The following is a 25,481-nucleotide window of genomic DNA, read 5'->3' on the forward strand; positions in this document are numbered from 1 at the left end:
CGATCTGACTATCTTGTGAATCAGAAAAGCTGTTCAACAGAAAACTCACGCGATGTTTTCATCACAGTCTATCTTCCAATACATTCGGGCTGACCCAAATAACGAGTAAGGTGCTTATGGTACATAATTTAATTATTAATCAATATCCGAACGAGTCATATCCGAACAATCATTAATGTAGCGCACCCTTTGCAATAGTTGACCTTCCTGTGGTGATAGAAAAGCAAAGCCAAAATAAACTACTTTTACGACTTGTCCGTTAGGCTACAACAGTCCCCGTCTTATATAAGGCGTGATTTCTATGTTATTGACCTCACGTCAATTCTGCTACCCACAATAAACGACAGACGAAACCCGATGGAGTGTGAACGAAGAGAGAGTCAAAACCACCCTGCAGTAAGGTGTAAATACAATTATTATGCCGAAGGTCGCGGTACATATTTGTTCTATTTAGCTGCTAAGGCCCAAAATAAAAGCAGGGAGCGCTAACACGAGGAGTGCCCATCTAGCTCAAAGTCAAGCTTCAAGCAAAGAATGACTTCTTGATACACTATTGTGGGTTAATCATATACCGTGCTTAGCACTTGCTATTGAAATTTGGGCATGTTCGATGAATTTTCTATTGATGGCATGATTAACGAACGGGGAAAAAAGTAGTGCAAGTTCAATTGCTGCCGCACACACAATCGAAATGCAATTGATTAAGGGCAATGTCTATCGATCATTTAGACACAAGTAAAGGGAGACAGCAATCTCTGTGAATGTGGACAAGGTTACCAAGACGCCGATCACATCCTTTGGTCTTGTGCTGAGCATCGTGGAGTCAGATCTGAGCTGTGCGATTCCCTTCGGGCTCGAGGTAGACAACCTAATGTTCCAGTTCGGGATATTTTGGCTAGACGTGATCTGGAGTTTATGAAACTCATATATGTTTACTTTAAGAATACTAACCTTAGATTGTAAGTTTGATTAACCTTGTGTTTAGTTTGTGTATTGTGCGTGTAGTTTTTTTATGTTTGTTTTCAAGATGAATAGAAATAAGTTCATGTTTTAGGATTAATTAAATATTTATATAATAAATCATATTTCAAACCTCCTTCTCCCTTTCCCCATCCAAAAAATTGTAAATCTCCACTAACCTCGAGACGACCGCGAGTAATCGGTTCAATTCCTTTAACTCTAGATTTAAGACATTATTCATGTTTAATGCAAATGATAACTCGGCTCTGTAAAGTTTATTCGATTGAGCCTGTACAAATAAATTAATATAAAAAAAAAAAAAATTTAGACACAAGTATTCCTGAAATTGGATGTATTCACTACGGTGTATTTCAGCTTCTTCCTATGTATTATATGTCTTGTTCCTTCTAGCTAAATTATTCAGTTATTCACATTATTCATCCGCAGTACTAGTGATTTTGATAAATGAATCTCGCATCACACTCCTATACGGCATGAATTCTTATACGTACATCACACAGCATAAGTAATATCCTTCGCAACTGGCTTGAATTTCACTGTCATCAAGGTGATTGTCATGTCATGGTTTTCCGTCTATGCAAACTGATGACCTCAACTTCACTCAACCAACTCGCAGTATTATTACGGTAATGAATTTTCACCATAGTTCTTCGCTTTTATATCGAAGAAGTAGAGGTATCACTAACCTACCCTACCCTCGGTTTGCTTGTAGTTTGATGAGAATTTCAACGAGCATTTTTACATGCACAAACAGGGAGTGTACGTCATTCATGAAAGATAGTTCACAGCACAATATGCAGACGACATGGACTCCGTAATAATACAATTTAAAGCTATCTTCATTAGGAGAAATCACACTACAATATGGCACTGCATTCTTTGGCTTGGCAACAGGCCCTTGGGAGTATTGCAGCATGATTTGGATGCATGGCATTTTTATATGGAAAGAAATAGCGATAAAGAATAAGTCTCAAGAATGTGTCTGGGCAGGCGGAAACGTTATGATAGTTTCATTAATTTATAGTGACATTTCAAGAAGATGAGGTTTATTTTCTAGCCATATTGAAGTGACCATTTAAAGCTGCTGACTGGTTTTAATGAGTCTTACATTGCACATTGTATATGTGCAAATAAACCACAAAACCAGAATGGGTTTAAATTCAAATGAATAATAGGGTAAGTGACAACGTTGGCAGTCAGAGACTGTTTTCGGCAACCAAAAATAAAACGGTAATTTTACCGGATTTACGCACCAAAACACTTTGAAGAATGTATTTTAGAGATTCATAAGACATTCATCATTCGATTTTTACGACTGAACAAACGCATTTTGACGGATTTTTTTCTTAAAATGAAACACACGCACTACAAAATACTGCTGATTTAGAGTTGCCGATAATACAACAGCTGTCTAACACGCAGTTTAATTGGAAAAGTTGCCAAATAAAAATAGATTACCAACAATAATTACACTCACCTGATAATTTTGGAGCGCTGTTGCAACATTTTACAACAATTTTGGACAATATTATTGACAGCAATTGGTCGATGTTAAGTCAGACCGAACTAAGTGACATTTTTTATATCAATAAAAACGAATTTAAAATTTGCTTAGTACCATTGTTTTATACGTTCCTTCGCTGTTTATAAAATTTACCAAATCTGACAAAAAGTGAAATGTAGCTGAGGAAATTCTTGATCCAATGCTATCATTATCTCATTTTGTGTAATGTTGCTACTTTGTGCTCTCTGATTTAACCCCAACCAACTGATAGATCAACTAGCAGCAAACAAATGCCCCAGCCCCCAAGCTCCTCCCCTTATCCTATCCTTTGACAATGTACCCCTCTAACCTTGAGTAAGCCACGAGCATTGGGTGTAACTCCTACTAGATATAGAATTAAGTGAATTTTGATACAAACAAACAATGAACAATGAATTATCGGCTCCGTTAAACTAACGCAATTGAGCCTTCCAAATAAACGAACTATATAAAAAATAAGTAAACAAATGCGTGAAGAAAATTCTCAAACATGCGTGCTGCTTAGATTGACGCGATCCCCTCCAACGGATCATTGCTGCATTAGGAAAATCTTAATATGATTTTTCAAAAGTCAATCTTTCAAGCAATATGATATAATCGAGATACTGGACCAAACTTAATTCGCTATTACCTCTCCATTTCTCAAAATTTAAGGGATCATCGAGATAGGGAGGGATCGACATTCATAAAAATGTTTTATCCGCCATCTTATTTTTCGGTCTTTGACGCTCCACAATAAGAAATACCTAATCTTACACGTGACGGAATCCGTCTTTGACATAAAGCATGAGACGTGAACAAACATGTCATGTAAAATTAAGGGCTCCGAGACTGAAAAGTTCGAAAGTACGTTTGATTGAGCTGAATTTCGCGTCTATTATGACTCAATTTTATGTCAAAATTGACGCTCGTATATGTCAGTCTCAGAGCACCTAAATTTACATCAATACTTTCAAGTGTGTCGTACTTGACATTATGTCTACTATCAACTTAGTGTTTTTTGAAGCATTTCCACAGCTATTAATTGTAAGCTTTCTATTGCAAAAATTCAGTAGCGCAGTCCAGTGGGCAGGGGTTTAGGGTTGAAAAAATAAAATTATCTTTGTGATTATTTAAAATCGTGAAGATTTTAGAATGCCGATTCTTTTTATTATATTTACAATTAAACACGCTTAGAAATAACTACTTTTACACGAAACGTAATCCACATTGGACGTAGATCTTGGAACGTAAACAAACATTTCATGTAAAATTGAGTGTTCTCAAACCGAAACATAAGCACGTCAACGAAGAGAACGTTTAATTGAATTGATTTTCTCGTTTCTTTCAACTGATTCTTATGTCAAAAGGGCCGCCTACAAGGTTTATGTTTAATAGACAATAAGTTTAATTTTTGATGATTTAGTTCCAAAATGTTCAATCATTATCATCTGTTACTAGCCAAAATAAATAATAATAGTTTAACCATTTAATATAAATATTTTGATTTACCCCGGTAGACGTTTTCGAATTCTGCAAAGATTTTTCGTCCGACTACTCTGAAAGTTTTTTTTTTACTTGTAGAAAAGATGATTAACTTTAAGTATTGTGCGGCTAGAATCGGATTGAGGAAAATATGCGAGGATTTATTTGTTATTTATGTCAGTTTGTCGGAAACTATCGCGGAGAATGATTCGGGCCCGTTTGCCTTCAAAGTGATATAGAGCGATTCCAGTGGTGCGAGTTTTTCGTCTCTTTCACTTTCCCGCTGTTCCTGTGACTGGTAGTTGTATTCTTGTTCGTTCTTATACACTTTAAAATTGTTCTCGACTTCCCTTTGTTACTTGACAGAATGACCTGGATCGCGCGTGATCTATTGTTCGGTGAGTTTAGCTTTTGCTCATTTTAAAGCATAATTTGGAATTCCGGAAAACCTGGAAAGGTTCGTTCCAAGATCAAATGAAAGTAAAGCTGGTGCAATTTTAATTAATTGTATTGGAATATGCACAATTAGATGCAATTGGAAAGTGTCTGCAGGCTGCCTCTGGAAGATTCTTTCGAAAGCTCATTCAAACTGCCTCAAGGAGTTTCTTCTGACGTTTCCTGGATATTTATCTCCCAACCAAGCTAGTCAGCTTTTTCCGGCAGTTTCTTCCTACTTTTTTGAAAGTTCATTCAATTCTCTCCAAATAATTTTGAGTAGCTTATCACACTGATTAAATTTCTCGAAAATGGTTCCCTGGTCGGTGTGATCTATTTTTAATGAAAATTTATATGTAGTATGCCTTTTTAGCTGTTTCTCAGGAAATCTATTTAGCTTCCCTAGAGTAGGAAAAAGTGATTGAATTAATTAGCGGAAACTGTATCCCTATGTGTCACTGGTATTTCAATAAAAATAAGAGAATAATTTTACAAAAGAAAACTTCATGAATTTTATGGCAAGCACAATGATACTCTATGCCAAGGAAAGCCGAGAACACTTCCAACCCGAAAGATATTCTAAATTGTACCGGGAAGCCTTAACTTACCAAGTTATCTGAGGCCCCATTCATCAGTCTACTAGTACAATTCAAGAAACACGTCGGATTCAAAACCGTTATTTGATTATCCCGAATGCAAAGGAAGACTCAATCGCTTGCTTTAAGAGAAGAAACCCTAAATTTATCCACTTATGATGAGATCTGAACCTTCTTTCTAAAACTAATTTTGAACAACTTCTCAGGTGTTATCCAATGCACAGTAAACGACTTTAAGCAAATTCACTAGTGTCACCCCCGGCCGTAAAGCCCTGCATTGGTGGTCCCCGCAGACCAGGGTAGCTATCAAAGCTAGAAGGAAGGTAATGAGAGCAGTGAAGAGACTTCCGCCTGATCACCCAGAAAAAGGAAGAATGATAGCAGAATATCGGTCAAAGAGAAATAAATGCAGACAAATCATCAGAGATGCCAAACGCAGGAATTGGGAAGATTTCATCGACGGGATCAATAGTAACAGTCTACTACCGATCTGTGGGGTAGGGTAAACTACCTAAGCGGAAAGAGGAGAACAAAAGGAATAGCCATCAGACATGAGAACGGGTTATCGAGAGACCCCTCGGTTGTAGCCGATAAACTTGCAGAATATTTTGCCAGCCTTTCTGCCATCAGTGGCTATAGCCAACTTTTCATCAGAATCAATGCTGCCTCCTTAACGTCATTAGATAGAGTTCCCATTCCACAAGACGTCTCCTCTCTACCGATCAACCAACCTTTCTCCATGTTGGAGTTAAGCTTTGCCCTTGCGAACAGTAATGGTAAATCTGCTGGCCCTGATGAAATTAGTTACGCATTGCTGAAACACCTACCACACAGGGGCAAGCAGATCCTTCTTTCACTTCTGAACCAGAACTGGACCCAGGATGTTTTCCCAAAGCAATGGAGACACAGCTTGGTAGTTCCCATACCAAAGAATGGATCATCCTCGACTGATCCAAAGGACTACCGACCTATCTCATTGACAAATTGCACTTGTAAAGTTCTGGAACGTATGGTCAACCGCAGACTTACTGACTTCCTTCAAGACAACAATCTGTTGGATTGCCGACAACATGCCTTCCGCAAAGGTTACGGAACGGGAACCTACTTTGCTTCCCTCGGTCAAGTTCTAGATGACGCCCTACAAGCCCAACAGCACGTAGACATAGCAGCTTTGGACTTGTCTAAAGCTTATAACAGGACATGGACACCCTTCGTCTTAAAACAATTATCTGAATGGGGCCTATCCGGCCACATACTTCACTTTGTCCAGAATTTCCTTAAGAACAGAACCTTCCAAGTCGGCATCGGGAATCATAGGTCTAGCATCGCAAGGGATGAGACTGGAGTCCCCCAGGGCTCAGTTCTCGCAGTCACACTGTTCCTAGTGTCTATGAACGGAGTCTTTGGGGACCTTCCCAAAGATATATACATCTTTGTTTATGCTGACGACATCGTCCTCGTTGTTGTCGGGCATAGACCAGTTTCACTACGGAGAAAGCTTCAAGCAGCTGTCAATGCCGTTAACAGATGGGCCAAATCGGTAGGTTTTGAGTTGTCACCGAGTAAGAGTAACTTTACACACATCTGTAACAGCCGACACCGGGCGGAGTCAAACCCTATCAAAATCGAAGGCAACACAGTGCCATACAAGACCTGCTGTCGCATTCTCGGCGTCTATCTAGACCGCCACCTCAACTTCCAAAAACATTTCAACACGGTCCGAGAAGATTGTCAATCAAGAATACGCCTATTACGCTTGATAACGAACCGTCGGAATCACAATAACCGCGATACTGCGCTCCGAGTTTCCACGGCCATCGTAACCAGCAGACTGTTATACGGTATAGAACTCACCTGCCGATCTTCAGACGAGATGATGCAGAAACTAGGACCAACCTACTATCGCTGCATAAGAATAGTCTCTGGTTTGCTACCATCCACGCCGGCGTCGTCAGCGTGTGTCGAAGCTGGAGTGTTACCTTTCCATTACATCATAGACATAACCACCTGCTCGAGAGCTTTGAGCTTCATGGAAAAGACATACGGAGATGAGGAGGGAGTGTTCCTCCTAAGGAAGGCTAACAAACTCCTTCAGAAACTGGCTCATCAGGAACTCCCACCGGTAGCTGAATTAGACCGGATCGGAGGCCAAGGATGGGACTCTTCCAAACCGAAGGTCAACTGGTCTTTTCAATGTTCTTATAAAGTCGGAGAAAGTAAGGCTGGAGTTATAAGTACTTTCAATCGTATGAAAGCGACGACGTTAGCTGGATATGATTTAATATACACCCATGGTTCCAAGGCCAATGGCAGAGTAGGTGTTGGTGTGTCAGGAAGAGATCTTGTGATACACCAGCGGCTACCAAACATGTGCTCAGTCTTCTCGGCTGAGGCCATAGCTATTCATCAAGCAGCGATCAATGCAAAGGCAACTTATACTGCCATACTATCAGACTCCGCGAGTCACCTTAAAGCCCTTGAAACGGACCGTATACGTCACCCATGGGTACAAATGATCCGGGCGACAGTGAAACCTAACACTCTTTTCGTTTGGATTCCCGGACATTGCGGCATCCCGGGCAATGAAAGCGCAGATAAGCTTGCGGCCTTAGGTCGAGATTCGCAGCTACTCACCACACAGGTACCCTTTCAAGATGCCAAAACCTGGGTTAAAAACATAATTTCAAAGGTGAGACTACCAAATGGAATGACCAAAATAATAGAAAAGATCAACGAATCCTATCTAGGCTGCGAACCACAGCCACACACGAATTAGTCACTTCCAGTCGGGACCATACGATCAAAGCCTATGCGATTTTTGTGGGATTCGGCAGTCTGTCGAACACATTATTGCTGTTTGCCGTCAGTATCAAGATTCGAGAAGAATATACGGACTAGAAACTGGTATAAGAGATATTCTTGCTAACGACCCTTCAACAGAAACACAACAGACACAAAACTGTACGAACGAATTTAGCTGACATCAACCACGGGAGCTTCTAAACAACAACAAAGTGCGCCACTACAGGACTACGATTAAGGTTTCTTGATTAACAACTTTACTGACTTAATGATGAACAACGCAACTAAACCGGACATTTCAATTTATGGAACTTTATAAAATTATTGTTATGAAAACTACGTAATATGCTTTGCCAAGGAGGTCTCCTTCGATGCCTCTTCTGTTAAATAAAGAGACGAACCAGCCTAAGGCTGAAAGTCTCTATAATAAAGACAAAAAAAAAGTATACATAAATACTGCAGGAACAGTAGTAATTGGTTTTATACTGAAGATTCACCAAAACAACTACTAATTTTACTGATTTTGAATTGTAAAATTTTACCCTGCCAATTTTTTTCAGCCACCGCAGTTAGCTGCTTCAAAAATCGATTGCAGTTCTGTGTTGAACGGTTGAATAGTGATAATTATAATTAGAAATAATGGATTTTATCATCGTGAAACGGCGTATCTCAATACAGTCACATCATATCATAATTAAAATTATAAAATACTATTAATTACTTCATGCTTAGGTACGAGATTATTGGAGGATCTTTTGTCATTATCCGAAGATAATTTATTGACGGAATCATGGCATGTGTTCAAGTCATGGCTCGTAATCAAATTATCTTCTTCTTTAGCAGATCCCAAAACTTAACCATAAAAGTTCAACACTTTAGGGAAATTCCACGAAAACAGAAAAATAAAAGGTTATAAATTAATATGTGAAATTCACATATCGCCAATTTTCCGTAAATTGAAACTCAATCTCGCAAACAAACTATACCAAATGATAGAGGAATCGTTTCTCTACCTTTTTGTGCCGTTAATTTTTTAGATTGAGCTTTAATTTACAAAAAATCGACAATTGTCGTGTTTGTTTACAACAGCAATTACGCTCTAATCTCAAAGTTCTCCGGAATTATTGAATTTGGATCATTTTTCCCTCGAAAAAAAAAAACACAGAAAATTTACCTGTAATACGGTAATGGCAATAACATATTTACTGACGTGTCAGTTAAATTCTGGTGAAATAATGATCGCATGTACTGGGGTTTCCAGTAAATATTACCGAACATAGCAGGAGTGAATTACTGAAAGAACCGTTGTTTTTGACAATTCGTGATTACTTTTTTTACGGACAATTCGGTAATCAAAATTATAGCTCTGACGGTAACTGGGTGATCCGCAATTCAAAAACCCAGTTAAATTTTACTGACTTCAGTAATCTTTTGTAAGTATGTAGCCTAACTTGGTCAAAGCCTGCTTTGATTCCACGCTTGTTTTGGCGTCGAATCGGTTTGTGCTGTTTATAAGACTCGAGAACAAAAGGCATAGTTATTCGATAAGTTTCGAAAGATTGCAGAGCTTTAGGATGCGATTTTTTGTTAATCTGATACAATTTCTTTTCATGCAGTACCATATTTATTACGGAGATGAACTAGCCTATCGCTAAAAGATAAATGCTCCGAACGAATATGATAGCAAAGATTGCTTCCATATTTGTTCAAGCGCAGCGCTATTGTACCAAAGTTGCTTGTATTCTTGATATGATATCTTTTGTATTTGACTAACCTAAACGAAGCTATTTTCCCCGAGGATGATGCTAATCACTAACCAGCATCAAAACGTTAAACAAAATGTAAACGCTTGTTAAAGCTAATTGAAAAACTACACGGAACAGTCCTATGGGATTATACGCAATGGTGACGTAGGACTACGTGGTCTTATATAATAAATCTTATCTGTTAACTGCAGCATGCGCTTGTTTTTATGTAGGAATAGGAAAGGGGGCTCTCTCTGTTTATACTCTTTAGTATGACGCGCTTGACATAGATGACCCTCAGCGACTCACGAAGAGCTACTGATTCCGATCCATAGTGGTGCGGCTTCTCCCTCCTTCTATGGATGCTCATGTTGGCTGCAGCTCACTGCTTTCAGGCAGCCTTTCATTGTGTACTGGAGAACGCCACCACTGTGGTGAGACCGGATGGAATTCAACTTTGAAATCTGTGTTAGGGAAATCGCTTTGCGCAGGTAATCGGTGATAATTTTAATTAGCATAGCAACAGTTGCACATTCGTGCAATGTTCAATAGTGTCATTTAAAAAAAAAATTATTTTGTCTTTAATTTGGCAGATGCGTAGAAATATTTCTGATCGAATGGTGATAAAATTATCGAAATTGGTTCAGGAGCAGCTGAGTTATTAACGTTCAAAATCTTTCATAATTTTGTTACATGTTCCATTTTCAGTTTTCACAAAGTGAAATCACAGACGTAGTCCTTTGTTAAAACTGCTATGCCGAATACCGATATATACCTTTATAAAAACATGAAGGCATTTGCAGCTTTTACACCGAGGCAAATTCGCACCAAATAGCGAAAACATAAACGAATTTTAGTTTCGAATTATCAGAATTCCATGAAGCTTTGCATAATTCATCGCATAGGACAATAATCCAACTTTGTGCTGGAAGTCGGCCATTTTGATTCGCGGCTAATTTTTCAAAACGGTGTGTTTGGTCTTTTTCAATAAATCATAGCATGACAACGGCTCATCTAATCGAATTGAGATACGAGACAAAGTTGAAAAAAACTGGAATGCATTTTCAGACTGTAAACAAATCAAAAATTTAGGCCAAAAAAACAAACCGTTAAAAATTAATTGGCAATGTGCATTTTTAAAGTTTTTAAACTTATGTTGATTTAAAAGATTATCAAAGGTGGTAACTTTTATGACACAACCAAAATCGTTGAACATAAAATTTCCTTAAAAAAAAATCCACACACAGTTTATAGTAGGTATTATTTTAAAACCTTTGTTTATAGCCATCACTTTCCCCGATGACGGTAACCAACTATCTCGCCTTTGAAAATGATATTTTTCAGCATAGGTAGAGTCAAAATTAGATGGTAAAGACATCAGTCATCACAAAAAAAAAGTTCATAGATATAAATAACCTTTTCATTGGATGTGGTTACACAATGCACCCCACTCATATCACAACACAATTTAGGCTTTTGTCCCGATGAACCTCTCTAATGTCTTGATGACATACTGCAACATCAAAACGAACACCGTTCGCAGTAACGTAACACGTTTTTTACGTGGTACTTTTGTTGCGAAACATTTACAGTGCATTGCACTGCAAAGCAATTTGACGAGTGTGAAGCAATGAAGATGAAACTCAGTTTTGATTTCGTATCACTGCTCCTACAGTTTCGCACTTTATTAGATTAATTAATGTTTCGGACGTCGTTTTGCGCTTCTTCTGACACCTGCTGCCACATTTTCTGTGTTAGTGGAGTCATTGAATCGAACACGCTACACATTTCATACGACTTTTGAATCAATTATTGGTTTGTGTGTCGCACCGTGTGGCATTTGAAAAATATGCAAACCGGTTATATAACACATTGATGCTATTGAACTTGACAATCACAAAATCATACGACACTTCCAGCTATTAATTAACAGCTTTTATGTCAACCAATGCATGAATTTGTATATTAATTGGCAAGCACAATGGTACTATATGCCCAGGAAAGTCGAACAAATTTCAAACCCGAAAGGTTTTCTAGACCACACCAGGAATCGAAACCACCGTCTCTGGCTTTTTAATACCGTACCTTAACTGACAACTTACATATATTGGACATGTTGACCAAATGAAAAAGCTTATGGAAACTTAAAAAAAGTAGGTATAAGATGAAAGGGAACGTCATTAATTTTCAAAAATTAAAAAGTAGTTTTTTGGTTCAAAACCAAAATTACGTTCATGAACATGTGTTCATTGCACACCTCCGAACACGGTGTTTTCCTGGATCCCTGGGCACTGCGGTATCCCAGGACATAGCGAAGCCGACAGTCTGGCAGGGTCTGGACCTGCTGGCCCCCGTTACACCGACGAAGTGCCACTACAGGACATAAAGCGATGGATAGTCAGCAAAATGTGGGAAGCCTGGGAAGCAGAGTGGTGCCAATCCCAATCCCTCTTCATCCGAAGAATTAATAGAACGACAAGCAAGTGGACGGATATGTCGAAACTACGGGACCAGAAGGTGGTTTCTCGCCTTAGGACAGGCCATACAAGGATCTCACATAGTTTTGGTGGGACGTAGTTCCACAGAATGTGCTACGTTTGCATCCTATGCCTGTGACCGCAATACCAACAACTACGGGAGCAGTACGCACTTCCCAACAGCATTAGGGACATACTGGGCGACGAACCTTCCACTATAGCGACAGTTATTTATTTCCTCAAGGACGCTGGGCTTAGGTCCTTTTAGCTTTCTTTTGACTGACGGGACATTGAGAGCGTACAATTTTTGCATTTATAAAGGGGAAATTTATGTAATGTCGACCTTAATGCCCCTAATTTGGGTCCATATATAAATTCAGCAATCGACTAAATTTTCAATAGCGACCAAAAATATCCATTAGTACAGTCCCAATGACGCGTTCATCTAGATAAAGTTGATAAATAGAATCTTAGATCCATAGGCCAACATTACAGCCATTTCCCCTACTATGTGACGGGCATACTGATACTCTATGTCCATGAAGTCGAGCCATTTCTAATCTGAATCGAACCCATCATATTCATAATGGTTTTGCTTTGTAACTGCACCTTTGATGACTAGGCTATGGGAGGCCCAACTCCTTCCAATACGGAAATGAATGAATCTATCTTAGTCAATCATAGTTCACAGCAAATGTAGAGCATTATATAACTATCAATTGCACAGGAATATGAATCAACGTAATTATATTTTCCAACCGGCCCTCAGTTTGAATTGTATCGCACTGAAGCGTTTCACAGCCTTAGGAACGCACCGGCTGACGCAGTTTGCGATCAAATGCAAACTCTTCCAAGTGAGACCAAAGTCTCGAGGCACCTCGTTTACAAGTTGTAAGTTGTGTTGTAAAATTATGATTCCACCAGATGGATGCATTTTACGCTGAAAAAAGACTACCAGCGGTGTATGCACATTAAATCGTCTGGCTGAACTGGGTAATGTTAAGGCCATCAAGTGAAAGTACCTCAATTCGTGAATGCGCTATCGAAGGGAATGATTTAGCAAAAATAAGGTATACATTTCCATGACGACCAATCATAAAGAAATATAGTTTGCTGCTTACATTTTATTATCGTCGGAAATCACTTCGTTTGCTCATTTTTAGGCAAATACGATTGTGATCGAAAGGAAATAATAAAACTGTATTTATGTTTTAGTTCTAAGGGGGAACGCCAGTTACAATCAATTATGTTTTTACGCGATTTTTTTCGCCTCTATTTTTGACCGTGTGTCAAATTGAAATTAAGTTTAATGCAACTTGTTTCAAAAAACCAAAAACCACGAATCTGCATGAGGGCAAAATAAAAAAATAAATCGCGTAAAAACAGAATTGGGTGTATACTGAATTTTACTCCTTAAGCTCTCTCATTATTTGATCAAAATTATGGTTTGTTGGGAATCTACTACAAACTTTCACTATCACGTTGAAGAACATTAAGATCGGAACTTACGGATACATACTGAACCGAATAAATAAAACTTCTTCCCTTCCAAGGAATGCGACAAAAACAATCGGAAGGAAATAAAACCCAACAGCGTTAACCATATGATTTTATGCTTCTTAAGCAGGCGAAGGTGTTTGCTTTATTGTACCGGGCTCGCCCCATAATTCAACAGTTATGCAAAAAAAAAATGCTCAGTTCTCTTGGTAGCCACGAGCTGATCACACGACTATTTAGTTTCAACAAATAAATCTTTCATGTTCGTGTTTTACCTCCGACGAGCATCATAGGTGGAGGAGCATAAAAACAGCCAGCCTAACTATATGCCTACTTCCTCCAAATTCGATATTCAAGGCACGCTCTGCAGTCAACTAATGCACACCGCACAGTGGGTTATTTTTTTTATTCTAGTTGGCCAACAATATTTGTTAGAAATACTCTTTTATTATAGAATTATATCAAGAGAGAGAGAGAAGGATTAGAAATTTCCATTTAATTCCACTACCTTATTTGCTTATCCTTGACAGATACGAGTATTTCGTCTACAATGTGCAGACTTCTTCAGTGTCTTGTAATAATACTCGACTGTCGAGTATTAGTACAAGACACTGAAGAAGTTTACACAGTGTAGACGAAATACGCGTATCTGTAAAGGATAAGCAAATAAGGTAGTGGAGCAAATAAGGTTAAATGGAAATTACTAATCCTTCTCTCTCTCTTTATATAATTCTATAATAAAAGAGTATTTCTTCTAAGACGCCCACATTCATCAGGATACAGAATTAATATTTTAGGTCAATCGGGGGTAAAGTCATGTTTTACGAGAGAGGGTTTCTTTTTGAAAATTTTGTATTTTCGATTTTTTTACTATTATTTTTCGGAGTTAGTTGCCGTTTAAGGAAAAAGTGTTGAAATCAGTGTGTAATATACAAAGTTCACTTCTAAGTATCTTTTAAATTTTCATAAAACAATCAATTTTACTGAAAGCCGTTGAACTTAATAAAAAAAAATATAAATAGGAAACAGAAAAAAATAAACTAAAAGAAAAACACTCGTGAAAATTTTAAATAATTTTAAATTGGAAATTTTATGCTAAATTTCGCACAATCACTGTTTGTTCCTGTATTTTTGATTATAACTTAAGATAACTTTTCATGATTCCCTGCAACTTTTTCGAGGTTGGAAAAAAAAACATTCATCACAATTAATTTCAAAAGAAATCTTTAATTTTTCTTTACTTCATTCATAATTTTTACAAATATATTTTTTCAGTGCATTTCTGCCTATAGTTGGTAATAAAGTTCAAACAATAAGTAGCATTTTGAACTTAAGCGGCAACTCAATATGGAAAGTTGTTAACGCGATGCATGTTTTATAAAATAAAAAAAAAGGAACCCATTATCAACCCTACTCCCCCCTCTCCTCTAAAGACAAGGCCGGCCTTTTTTGACCAAATTGAAATTCTCAGTTAGACTACTTTCAGGAATAATGCTGGGGAGTAAACATTGGTTCCAATCTAAACAGGAGTAACAGAAGCATGACTGTCGCTATTCCCGGCCACGCCCATTTTTACCATAACTAGGGATAGGGAAGGAAATGTTGATGTAGTACTTACTTAACGAGAGGCCACCGACTTAGCGACACCCTCATAAGTGCTACGGAGTTGGAGGGTTGGGTAGGGTATTCGGTCAGGATTCACCTCAAGTTGGCGATGCAACCAAAAGTATGTATTGTTTATTTGTTGTTTGTTTAATCATTAAGAAAGAACATATTCATTTTGTTAAGTTATAATGAATTTTAAGAGTCATGACGGAGAGCTTGGGATTAAACCCATGATTTTCTGCTCAGTAAGCAAAAACGATCCATCCAGGGTCATCGAGCATCTCAGAACCATAACGCTTCGCGACAATACAGGACTACGTTTTCGCTTGATATGCAAATAGTTTCCGAGGTTAATGTTCAATATCAAATATATAATTTATGGTGGCGATTTATTGTGCTGTGGAAGAGCTTGGAGTTAAATACAAAATCGATCCCTCCATGGTCATCGAGCATCTCATAATCCACAGCGCTTCGCGTCAAAGTACGAATATATGGATGAACTATCGATTATTGAATAACTATTATTTACGATAATTACAGAAATAAAATATAAACTACAAACAAAACGTGACTACTAAAATCTCAAAAAGATATTCTCACAAATATATTTCACACAACCAGGAATCTCAAAACCATTAGACGCTATAATGATACTCTGCACATGTTAGACACAAGAATAGGCCAAAAACCAAGCGTCCGACACACAAAACCCGCCAAATCCACTTGCAGTCACAATAAACGATTCTACAAATCGCGAGCGCTCACGAATCAGAAAACCGCTGACTGCGACACTCTGAAAGCGAAATTGACAGGCTCTATGCTTCAAACACCCGCCCTCCAATCTCCTCCCCAGTGCTGAGATTTGTCATTGTCATTGACAGACTTTCGCGCGATATTGACAAAATTGTTCGTCACATAGTCACTGACAGACTTGAACCTCAAAAAAACCTTCGTCAAAATCTCATTCATTTTTTCGTCAATGACAAAGATTCACCTGGTAACAAAAAGTGTAATTTAGTACATTCTGTGTCACATTATTGTTATCCAAGTAGCTCAGGACGTAGATACTTGTTCACTGAAATGGATCCATGTAATTGTTTTGCTCAAGTCATTTAATTTCGTTACAAATTTAGCTAATAAACAAATCTGCACATGTTCGTCACTGACACCATTGTCATTGACAATTGACATGGTTTGCCTTGACTATGACTGTTAGCTCAAATGAGTGACCAAAGCAGAATTGTCAATATCACCGTGTACTGTCGAGATTTTGCAGCACTGCTCCTCCCGCATCCAACAACACAAATCCCCATTACAATATCTAACGAATTCAAAACTCCGAAAATCACTCATCTATAGCAAGTGAGTGGAAGCAACCCTGCATGCCACCATTCTTCATGATACACTTTTTCTGACTATCTTTCTATTAGGCCTGTGGACATGCGTTAGCTTCAAAACTTCTAACCAAACTGGGAAAATTTTCAGATCCCAAAAAAAAAACTTGAAAAAAACTTTCAAAGGTAATAACAAGTAAAATAAATATTGATTATTTTACGCAAAAACGAGCAGGTAATATTAAATCTCTTGTATCGTATGCTAATGCTAATTGAGAATAAAATAAAATATTAATAAAGTTATATGCAAAATTTACAAGAAGATCATTACTTTATTGGTGAGAAGTTTTTAATAAACCCTCCCAGTTCCTCTGTATACAGAACAAATCTGATACTATAATCAGAATTGCTCAGTCTGCATGAAGCAGCCGATTGCATCAAGGAAGTTCTATTAACAACCAAGAATTAATCGTTTGAGGTATACTGAAGCATTAAGAAGGTGATATGTGTCACTATAGGAAATCATCATCGTTGCAAATATAAAGAAATTAAACATGACCCTTTGCTTCAGTACCGTCAAACTCCATGTCTATGGGGAGGGTACACAAATCTTCATGACTAGCAAAACAAAAACTATCTTTAGAATTTCATTCAAAGATTGAGGTTGGTAAAAGCATATTTGTTCGTTTTTGTGTAAGATTTTTCAATTTTGACTTGATATCTTCAAGATCTCGCAAGATCGCAAAAAATCGCAGCCATTTTTTTTCGCTAAATCCTTCTATACCGTTATGATTCATATTTCAGTCTCCTTCATATTTCTGACACTTTATAATTATATCTTGAAATACCTGTACACCTATATGATATGAACATTCAAAATATATCACGCTTGTTCCTTTAGTCAACCCGTGGTTTCACATCCATATTTTATAAGTCACCCCTGAAAGATAACATTGCTGGCGAAAATATTAACGCGCTCATTCTTTAAAAATAAAGTGTTCGAAATATGAATCACGTTTTTTCTCTGTGAAAAATTTGATTCATATTTTGGACAAGACAGTTTAATTAATTTATTTAATAATTTCATAAGCTGAAACGACATTAAACATGAGTTCATATATAACGTAGGTACAATAAACAAATAAAATTAGATTATACAGTAATTGCTATCGTACGTAGCTTAAGAAACCATATGCAAAATGTTGTGCCCGAAATTTGAATCTTTTCTGCTCGAAATTTGAATCTCTTCAAAGACAACTGTTCGAAGTTTGAACCATGGTAGCCCTAGTTAAATAACACTTTTTCTGAATTTTTTTGATATTTACTTTAAAATATCATCTAAGGTAGCTCAATTTGTCCAATACTTAAGCAATATATCGAATAAACGAAACTAAAAAATGTTTTACTATCAGTGTTGATAAAATATCGAAAAATCAAATCTCACCAAAGATCAAGATCACGCTTGATTTTTGAACACAAAAATCTACAAGCAAACAACTGCGGTTCATGTTGCAAGCTGTGAAATCACAGCTCGGAATATCAAGCTAACAAAGCTCACCAACTGCAAATCTCACCAAACTGTGGTGAGATTAAGTTTAATGATTTTTGCTTCACACCCAAACACAACCGAAACTGCCATAACGGGTAGTTCATTTTTGCCTCGATTCAACTCTCAGCTTCAACTTCACACGTTGTGAATAGTCTCGCAATATCAAAGGAGCTTGAAAAATCAATAGCAAGTATGATATTTTGGTCCAATATCACGCATGATATTAAGAGCGGATGAGATCGGAAAAATATCAATTTGCAAATGATTATGCCATCACTGGTTACCATAAATGATATGACCGTTTTCTGTAGCACATACAATCAGAACGGTACATACGTGTCATTAATGCTCAATAGAAGGCTTCAAAGAATACCACAAAATATGTTTATTTTCTTAGCATAATGTATTGGAATCATAGTTGAAACTATTGAACGATTGAAATGAGCGTACTACTTGAACGAAGCCAAAATTTAGCAAAATATCCAGTACACACTTCGAAAAAGCCATGTAAATTTCGGTTCCCTGAGACTGACACATGTAAGGGTTGATACTTATATTATGTCACGCTCTATGAGGGGGGCTCTAAGATTTTGTGACAAGCAATGCATTAGTTATAGGAAAAACGTCACGATAGGGGGGGGGGGGTAAATTTCTCCTCGATTTAGCGTGACATAATTAATGCATGGGCCCTAAGCGGCCCTTTTGACATAAGAATCAGTTAAAAGAAAGAAAAAGAAATCAATTCAATCCAACGTTCTCTTCGTCGAGTTGCTTGTTTCGGTTTGAAAACACTTAATTTTACATGAAATGTTTGTTTACGTTTTATAACAGACGTCCAATTTGGATTACGTCTCGTGTAAAAGTAGTTATTTCTAAGTACACTCAGGTCTTTTTTTACACGGGGGATACGTACCGTGTAAAAAAAACCGTGTAAAAAAAAAACCTACGAGATTTTGATTTTTCGCATGCTTAAATGTTTTTAAAAAATCGGATTTTGATGCCATTTGTAATTAAAGGATTATATGGTCCATATAGACATATTTTAAGAATTTCTGTATTTACACCAAAAATTGTGATTTTTTTTTTTTAAGTATGCCATTCGATTACCTATAGCTTGAAACGGATAATGTGATTGGAATCAAGTCGGTAGGTTGTATCGTTGTCGAGAAATCGTTAAAAACGTACCGTGTAAATCGTGGAAAACCGTGTAAAAAAACGAAAAAAAAAAACGTGTAAAAAAGACTTTAGTGTATGTAGATTTTGGAATAAATATTTCAATACCTGCCTTATCAATACACATTTTTATGCAAACAGATTCAATCATCCCAACAGTAAATAGAGGCAATAAAACTACAACGAGCATAATGAGAGAGAGAAGGATTATTAATTTCCATTTAATTCCACTACCTTATTTGCTTATCCTTGACCGATTCGCGTATTTCGTCTACAATGTGCAGACTTCTTCAGTGTCTTGTACTAATACTCGACTAATACTAGTACAACTGATTCTTATGTCAAAAGAGCCGCTTACATGTGTCGGTCTCAGGGCACCGAAATTTACATGCCTTTTTCGTAGCGTGTAGGTAAAGAGCATTGTTCTCCTATCCTTTGATGCACCAATTTAGAATCGATTTTGGATAATTTTGAAAAAAAAAGTCGGCTTTTGGCCAGCTATATTGAAGAAATAACCCTTTGTGCGTCGCCATGGCACGCCTTCCTAATAGGTGGTAGCAGAAATGAGTGAATTCAAATAATTTGAACATGGATCCTATATTTATCTGTTTTTCACCGTTGGAAGGCGCCAAATGACCGTGACTGATATTATGGTGCCGAAAAATTGAACCCAATAGTGATATAGATGAAAGCATCCTGATGTAATGATGATTCATAAGGTAGGTATTAGATAGTGGTTACAGCAATAAAATAAAATTCGGTTTTGGAGAAAGAGTACCGTTTTTTTATCGATGGTCTCTTAGTATGTACCGTAAAACGGGGTATCTTTGATAATGCGGGTAGCTTTGATAGTATAATATACAGATTAAATTTACTCGTTGTACTTTTTCCAAATTAGAAACATTGGTTCTATATTGTAGCTTAGGGTATTTCCATTGATATCCTATGTAGTTTTTTTAAAGTATGTGTTACATATTTACAGACATATTAAAAACAATTTTCGTATTTTTTGTCTGGTTAGAAAAACACTCAAACTATCACTTATGAAATGTATTTCCGATATAGCCATCAAAAATTCAATGTTGTATTCTTATTGCTTATGATGTTTTCTGATTATATACTCATTCAAAGTTTCATATTTAAAGTACTCAATTGTTTGAGTTTCACGCATTTTTTTCTACATTCATCGAGCATTATCAAAGTAACCCCAAATCAAAAAACCGATGTTCGGTCAGAAAACTAAAAATATAGTGCAAATGCTTTAATTTCCGTTAAACATATTACTAACGAATTAACTCTTGGGTCGTCAATACTTGTTTTAAAAATATAAAATTTTAAAAACATTCATTGCTGTAAACAATATTTAGAATATACTTTAAAAAAAACTATCAATGCTACCTCGTTTTATGGTAATTATTTTGAGCATTTTGCACTTGAGTAGACCCCAGCGCTGAAAATAACCCCTCAAATTTATTTTTGCTAGGCTAAGAAAACATCACCAAAAATTTAATGATCTATAAACGCTAGTATGTCGGTATTATATCAAGACCAACAATTGAAAAGGCCTCAACTATATTTTGTAAATAAACCTTGTAAGGCCATTTTCTCGCGAACCGAAACCTACATTCTCAAACCTTAATCTCAATCGGGTAGAATATAATTTCCCTACCTGTTCATTTTGTTTGTTGGCGTTGGCGGACGTTGGTTCGCGACAAAATGGCCTTACAAGTTTTGTTTACAAATGAAATTAAGGCCTTTTGCATTGATGGTCTTGATATTCTACTGTAAATGGTGGCGCATATTCAAAATGATCAATATATATGTTTAATGATATGAGCGAACAAAAAATCTGAAGGATTATTTTCTGCACAGAAGTATACGCATTATCAGCATCACCTTTAATTTAATGCTTCAGATTCGAATCTGTTGCCTATAGCCAGGTTTGGGCGAAATAATTCAGCGATTAACTGACCACAAATTGAACGTTCAGAAAGATGGTTGATGTCCAACTTTTTCAAACCGCTTTCAAGTCATTTGTTTGACGACCTCCAAATCGAAGGTGAATTGAAATAGTTTACTTGAACCGTGTACATGGAAAATCATTTACATTCATTTCATACATTCATTTACATTCATTTGCCTCTACTTTTTTCATCAACAACATTCCGCAAAATGATGTATAGAGTTTGTGTAGGTTTTGTTATTAACTACAACTTTTGCTCATAACTCAAATCTGTATCTCTTATGCATCACGAACTAGAGTGGGCAGAACTTCTGTGGGCTTCTGTTCGCTTTGGTTCGTCATGCATCTGAGATACGGATTTGACTTGTTAACAAAAGTTGTAGCTATTAACAAAATCTACAAATGCTGTTGAAGAAAAAAGTTAGAGGCAAATGAATGTAAATGAATGCACGAAATGAATGCAAATGATTTTCCATGCCTGGTGTACGGTCGCCTTAAGTTTCGTGTTTTCGTAATGTATCAAATGGAGTTTCATTATTCGTGGGTGATAAGTAAGGTCCTAAGACTATTAATACTTTTGAATCATACTAAAAATAAACACACTCATTCGGCGGTGATACACTTGTATGACATATTATAAGCATTAGAGTGTTTCAAGTTTGTATGACGGATTTCACAACCTTCTGTTTTCCACTACTTCGGTTTGTATGAAGTTCCCCAACAAATGTGCCAGATTTGAACGAATTCAGTAGCGATTTGGATTTGTGGGAGGGTTTTAAAGTTAGCATGGGGAACAGAGAATACCGTAGCATTATTTGTAGCTGAATAGTGTAATTTGGCCAGGTATTTGGTGATAACTTAAGAATTTTAACTGCCATTTTCTAGAAGTTAACAAGTGGCCGACAAAATGTGAAATTTTGCTCGCTCAAAACTCAATATTCGGCCAAAGTATTCGACCGAATGCTATGGTGTCCAAGTATTTGGTCCCGGTACTGCTTTTATGAATCCCTCCAGGTTTTCCACTTGGGACAGGAATTCATCTGGGCCCCTACGTATTACAAAAGAAGCATTTATCCTTATTCCCGTGATTAAATATATTCTCCTTGAGGAAATGCAGCGTGGAGAAAATCTCCTTTTTCACGTTCATGTAAATATGCACCTCGTACATCTGTGAACATGTCAAGGCCCAACTTCGCAAGGAATTTCTCCGGGATTACATGCTTTACTGTCCCAAATTTCTTCAGCACCAACGTTAGATCATTATATGGTACCTCCAATGGTAAATCGCTCTCATAAGTGACATCCATACCTCAACTGCCTTTTCATTTGCATAAAAATGGAATATTAATTGCTCGTTGTTATACATCAGGGCATATAGCAAACTCGTTTCAGATTTAAACTTGATGAAGATCGCCTTCACCTTCGCAATCCGGTACGTTACATCGATGTCAATGGAATTCGCATCCAGTGGTTTCACGAAATTCGCGAAAAGGGCCTAACAAGTTATGCTAACAAAATTTGATAGGTCCCAAGGCCTGGACACGCCGCCATCTTTTCGTAGCCAGAATAAAAACGTGAACACATATCAATCAGAGCGGGCTCAGAACGTGGGCCCACGGCTATGCTCGCAACACCGTTTGAAAAATTCATGTAAATTTCTGCGAGATACAGCGTTGATGTGCGCTAGATTTGACATAAATTCACACGATATTTCGGGTAAATTTAATCGCAATATTGTTTATGCCAACTGTAGCTCAAAATTAAACGAGGGGAGATTTTACGCGATACTTAAAATTCAGATTTTTTTCTGTGTATGATTACTTGTTATTAGTAGATATAGGGGTGCCACTTCCTTGCTTGCCCTTTTTCTAATATTATGTGAGAACTCAGAGTACTTTTCTAGCTGTAAAAAAAAAATGGTAATACCGGCCACTCTTTGATTCAATGAAGTCTCGAAATATCAGTAATTTAAAAAAAAAAACCGGTACTTTGAGCATTCATGAAATTCCAGGATTTTTGGTGCTTCGATACTTTTTGATACTTCGGCTATTTCTGGAACTGTAAGAAGTCCCACAACTACAATTTTCAGGAAAAAAAAACATGCGAATCTTCTAAAAATCACGATACAATGAGAATTACAAGACTCTACCGTCCTCAGAATTAAGATAGTTGTGAGAAGTTCACTCGTGAAGTTTCTATTGATTGGAGACATCTCTTTTCAGGAGTAATGGAGGTCTCCAACAGTGGTGGCACGATAATTGAAAAAAATAAAATGATGAAAATTTTCCCTTTTTCCACGACCACAAGCATTGAACGAAATACAAGAACTCTCCGAATTCCAAGCATTATATAGAACATCATGGAACTCTGCCAATCTATGCGAGCTCTAGGAACCGCAATCAACGAAAGTTTGAGAACCGCTGGCCTATCATACCTACGCTGAGTAAATAAACGCTAAAAAAAGTAGATGTAAACAAATAAAGCACCACTAGTCGGTTGGAATCTGTGTTTGAAAGAGTCATGTCACAGCATCGAACTGTATCGCCTTATTAAGATCGCTAGTTTTTTTTCTTCATTTGATTTCAGAAGCCTAAAATGGACCGCAACTAACAATACAGGAAATGAAAAACGACGCAGTTAAATTGAACCTATCAAATTTGCATAAATCTTTTTCTGCAATCTACGGATTTGTTAGCAAAAACGTTCATAATATTAATAAATTTAAATCACAGTTTGGAGAGATGACTCAACGATTTACGCTGAGCGGAGGCTCAAATAATTTATCGGATTAGATACGTACTAGATTTAAATGAGGAGCATCACCACTACCGCTGTGTCAACGGTAATATGCATCACATTCCACAATTTGCTTCATCAACGGCACAGATTTAATTGCCTCAAGTTGCTCCGTCATGACACTAGCCGTTCTGGCTCGTGAAGATCGAACAGAATGTTGTGACCCCAATTCTTGCCGTGAAATATGAACCACATAACGATTATTTGGTGACTTTGCATCTGTTGCCTCACAGCGACACAAAGCACGATTTCATCGAATACGGCAAAAGGGTTACAAACTGAAAGGCTCACAGTCACATCTACTACGTCCTGGGTTCTATCGAATCATTGTGTCATACCTGAATGCCAACACCTCCACGCCACGCATGCGCCTAATGATGGAGACATCACTTAGTTCACTTCCCCTGTGGAATAGAGAAAAAAAAAGTAGAAAAAGGATATTAAATGCATGAAACATTACCACTGTCATCGCTATTAATAAAGGAACATAGAAGAGAGATATGCTGATTGTACATCATGACCTAGTAAAGCAGTGATTTCAGAAGATGTTTTTTTGAGGGATCGAAAATTGTTTTTACAGCTGAATATGCCTGTTTTTAAATTATTTTCAAAATAATTTTAAATTGAAAATACTACTTAAATGTTTACACACTCTATAGGGTAGGTGTACCAGTTATGGCCATACGTTCCTATTATGGCGTGTTCCAGTTATGGCCTATAGAATTCCCATAGGCCATAATTGGAACACACCATGATAGGAACGTATAGCCATGACTGGTACATTTACCCTAGAAGATTTTCTAAAATTTTCTATAATTTGATGTTTGCGACACAAACATCAAAGCGGCCAGGTTTACTGCGATGCATTTGCCGGAAAGATGATTCATGGAAATGATTCGAGTTCAAATAAGAATATGTAAACAACGCTGCATTTCTTGAATCCACAAGGGTGGAAGGATGCGTGGACATACCGTACCAAACGCTTCGAGCTATATGAATGTGATTACAATAAAATTTAATGTGTCATGGTATATATAATGTGAAACATAACAATGGAGTGCTCTCACCATATGTCTTATATGTTATCCATTATCCCATCCTGACGATTGCAAGCTGCAGGCTTTTAGACTCCACAATACAGGTAACAGAACGATCATGCTACGGGTTCTACTCCATAATATTACACAGAACATCATCTGAATATCCATCATGAACAAGGTGACCATTTCTTCCTTTAACACAGGAGAAAATACTAAACTTCCAACGGAACTGACATTGAAATTTATTTAAAAATTCACTTGGACGTATCCGTCGTTTGTAAATAAGATCCTACAGCCACGCACTTTTCTAAAAAATAAATCATTGAGTGGCAGAGCGCCCCGAGCGAAAAATATAAAAAACGCAGGCATCATCCAAATTTGCATTAAATTTGCAGCATACTCGGCGAACTACAGCGCACTGGCGCTATCATTCACTATTGCTTGGGTTTGTTGTCACCAGTTAAAACTATTAAAATACTTT

General features: G+C 37.2%; 1 protein-coding gene across 5 annotated transcripts in view; it reads right to left on the minus strand.

The window, feature by feature from the left end:
* LOC135699068 (uncharacterized protein F09G8.5) overlaps nucleotides 1–25,481 on the minus strand; it is an 85,570-nt gene that overhangs the window by 37,110 nt on the left and 22,979 nt on the right. For all 5 annotated transcript variants that reach the window (XM_065219269.1, XM_065219253.1, XM_065219261.1 and 2 more), the window contains exon 2: nucleotides 24,299–24,364. In XM_065219269.1, the coding sequence (XP_065075341.1) occupies nucleotides 24,299–24,364 (66 nt within the window). The remainder of the gene's footprint in view (nucleotides 1–24,298; nucleotides 24,365–25,481) is intronic.

This window comes from Ochlerotatus camptorhynchus, unplaced genomic scaffold (genome assembly GCF_037179485.1).
Source record: "Ochlerotatus camptorhynchus isolate MF236.1 unplaced genomic scaffold, CSIRO-AGI_Acam_v1.1 ptg000009l, whole genome shotgun sequence".
NCBI lineage: Eukaryota > Metazoa > Arthropoda > Insecta > Diptera > Culicidae > Ochlerotatus > Ochlerotatus camptorhynchus.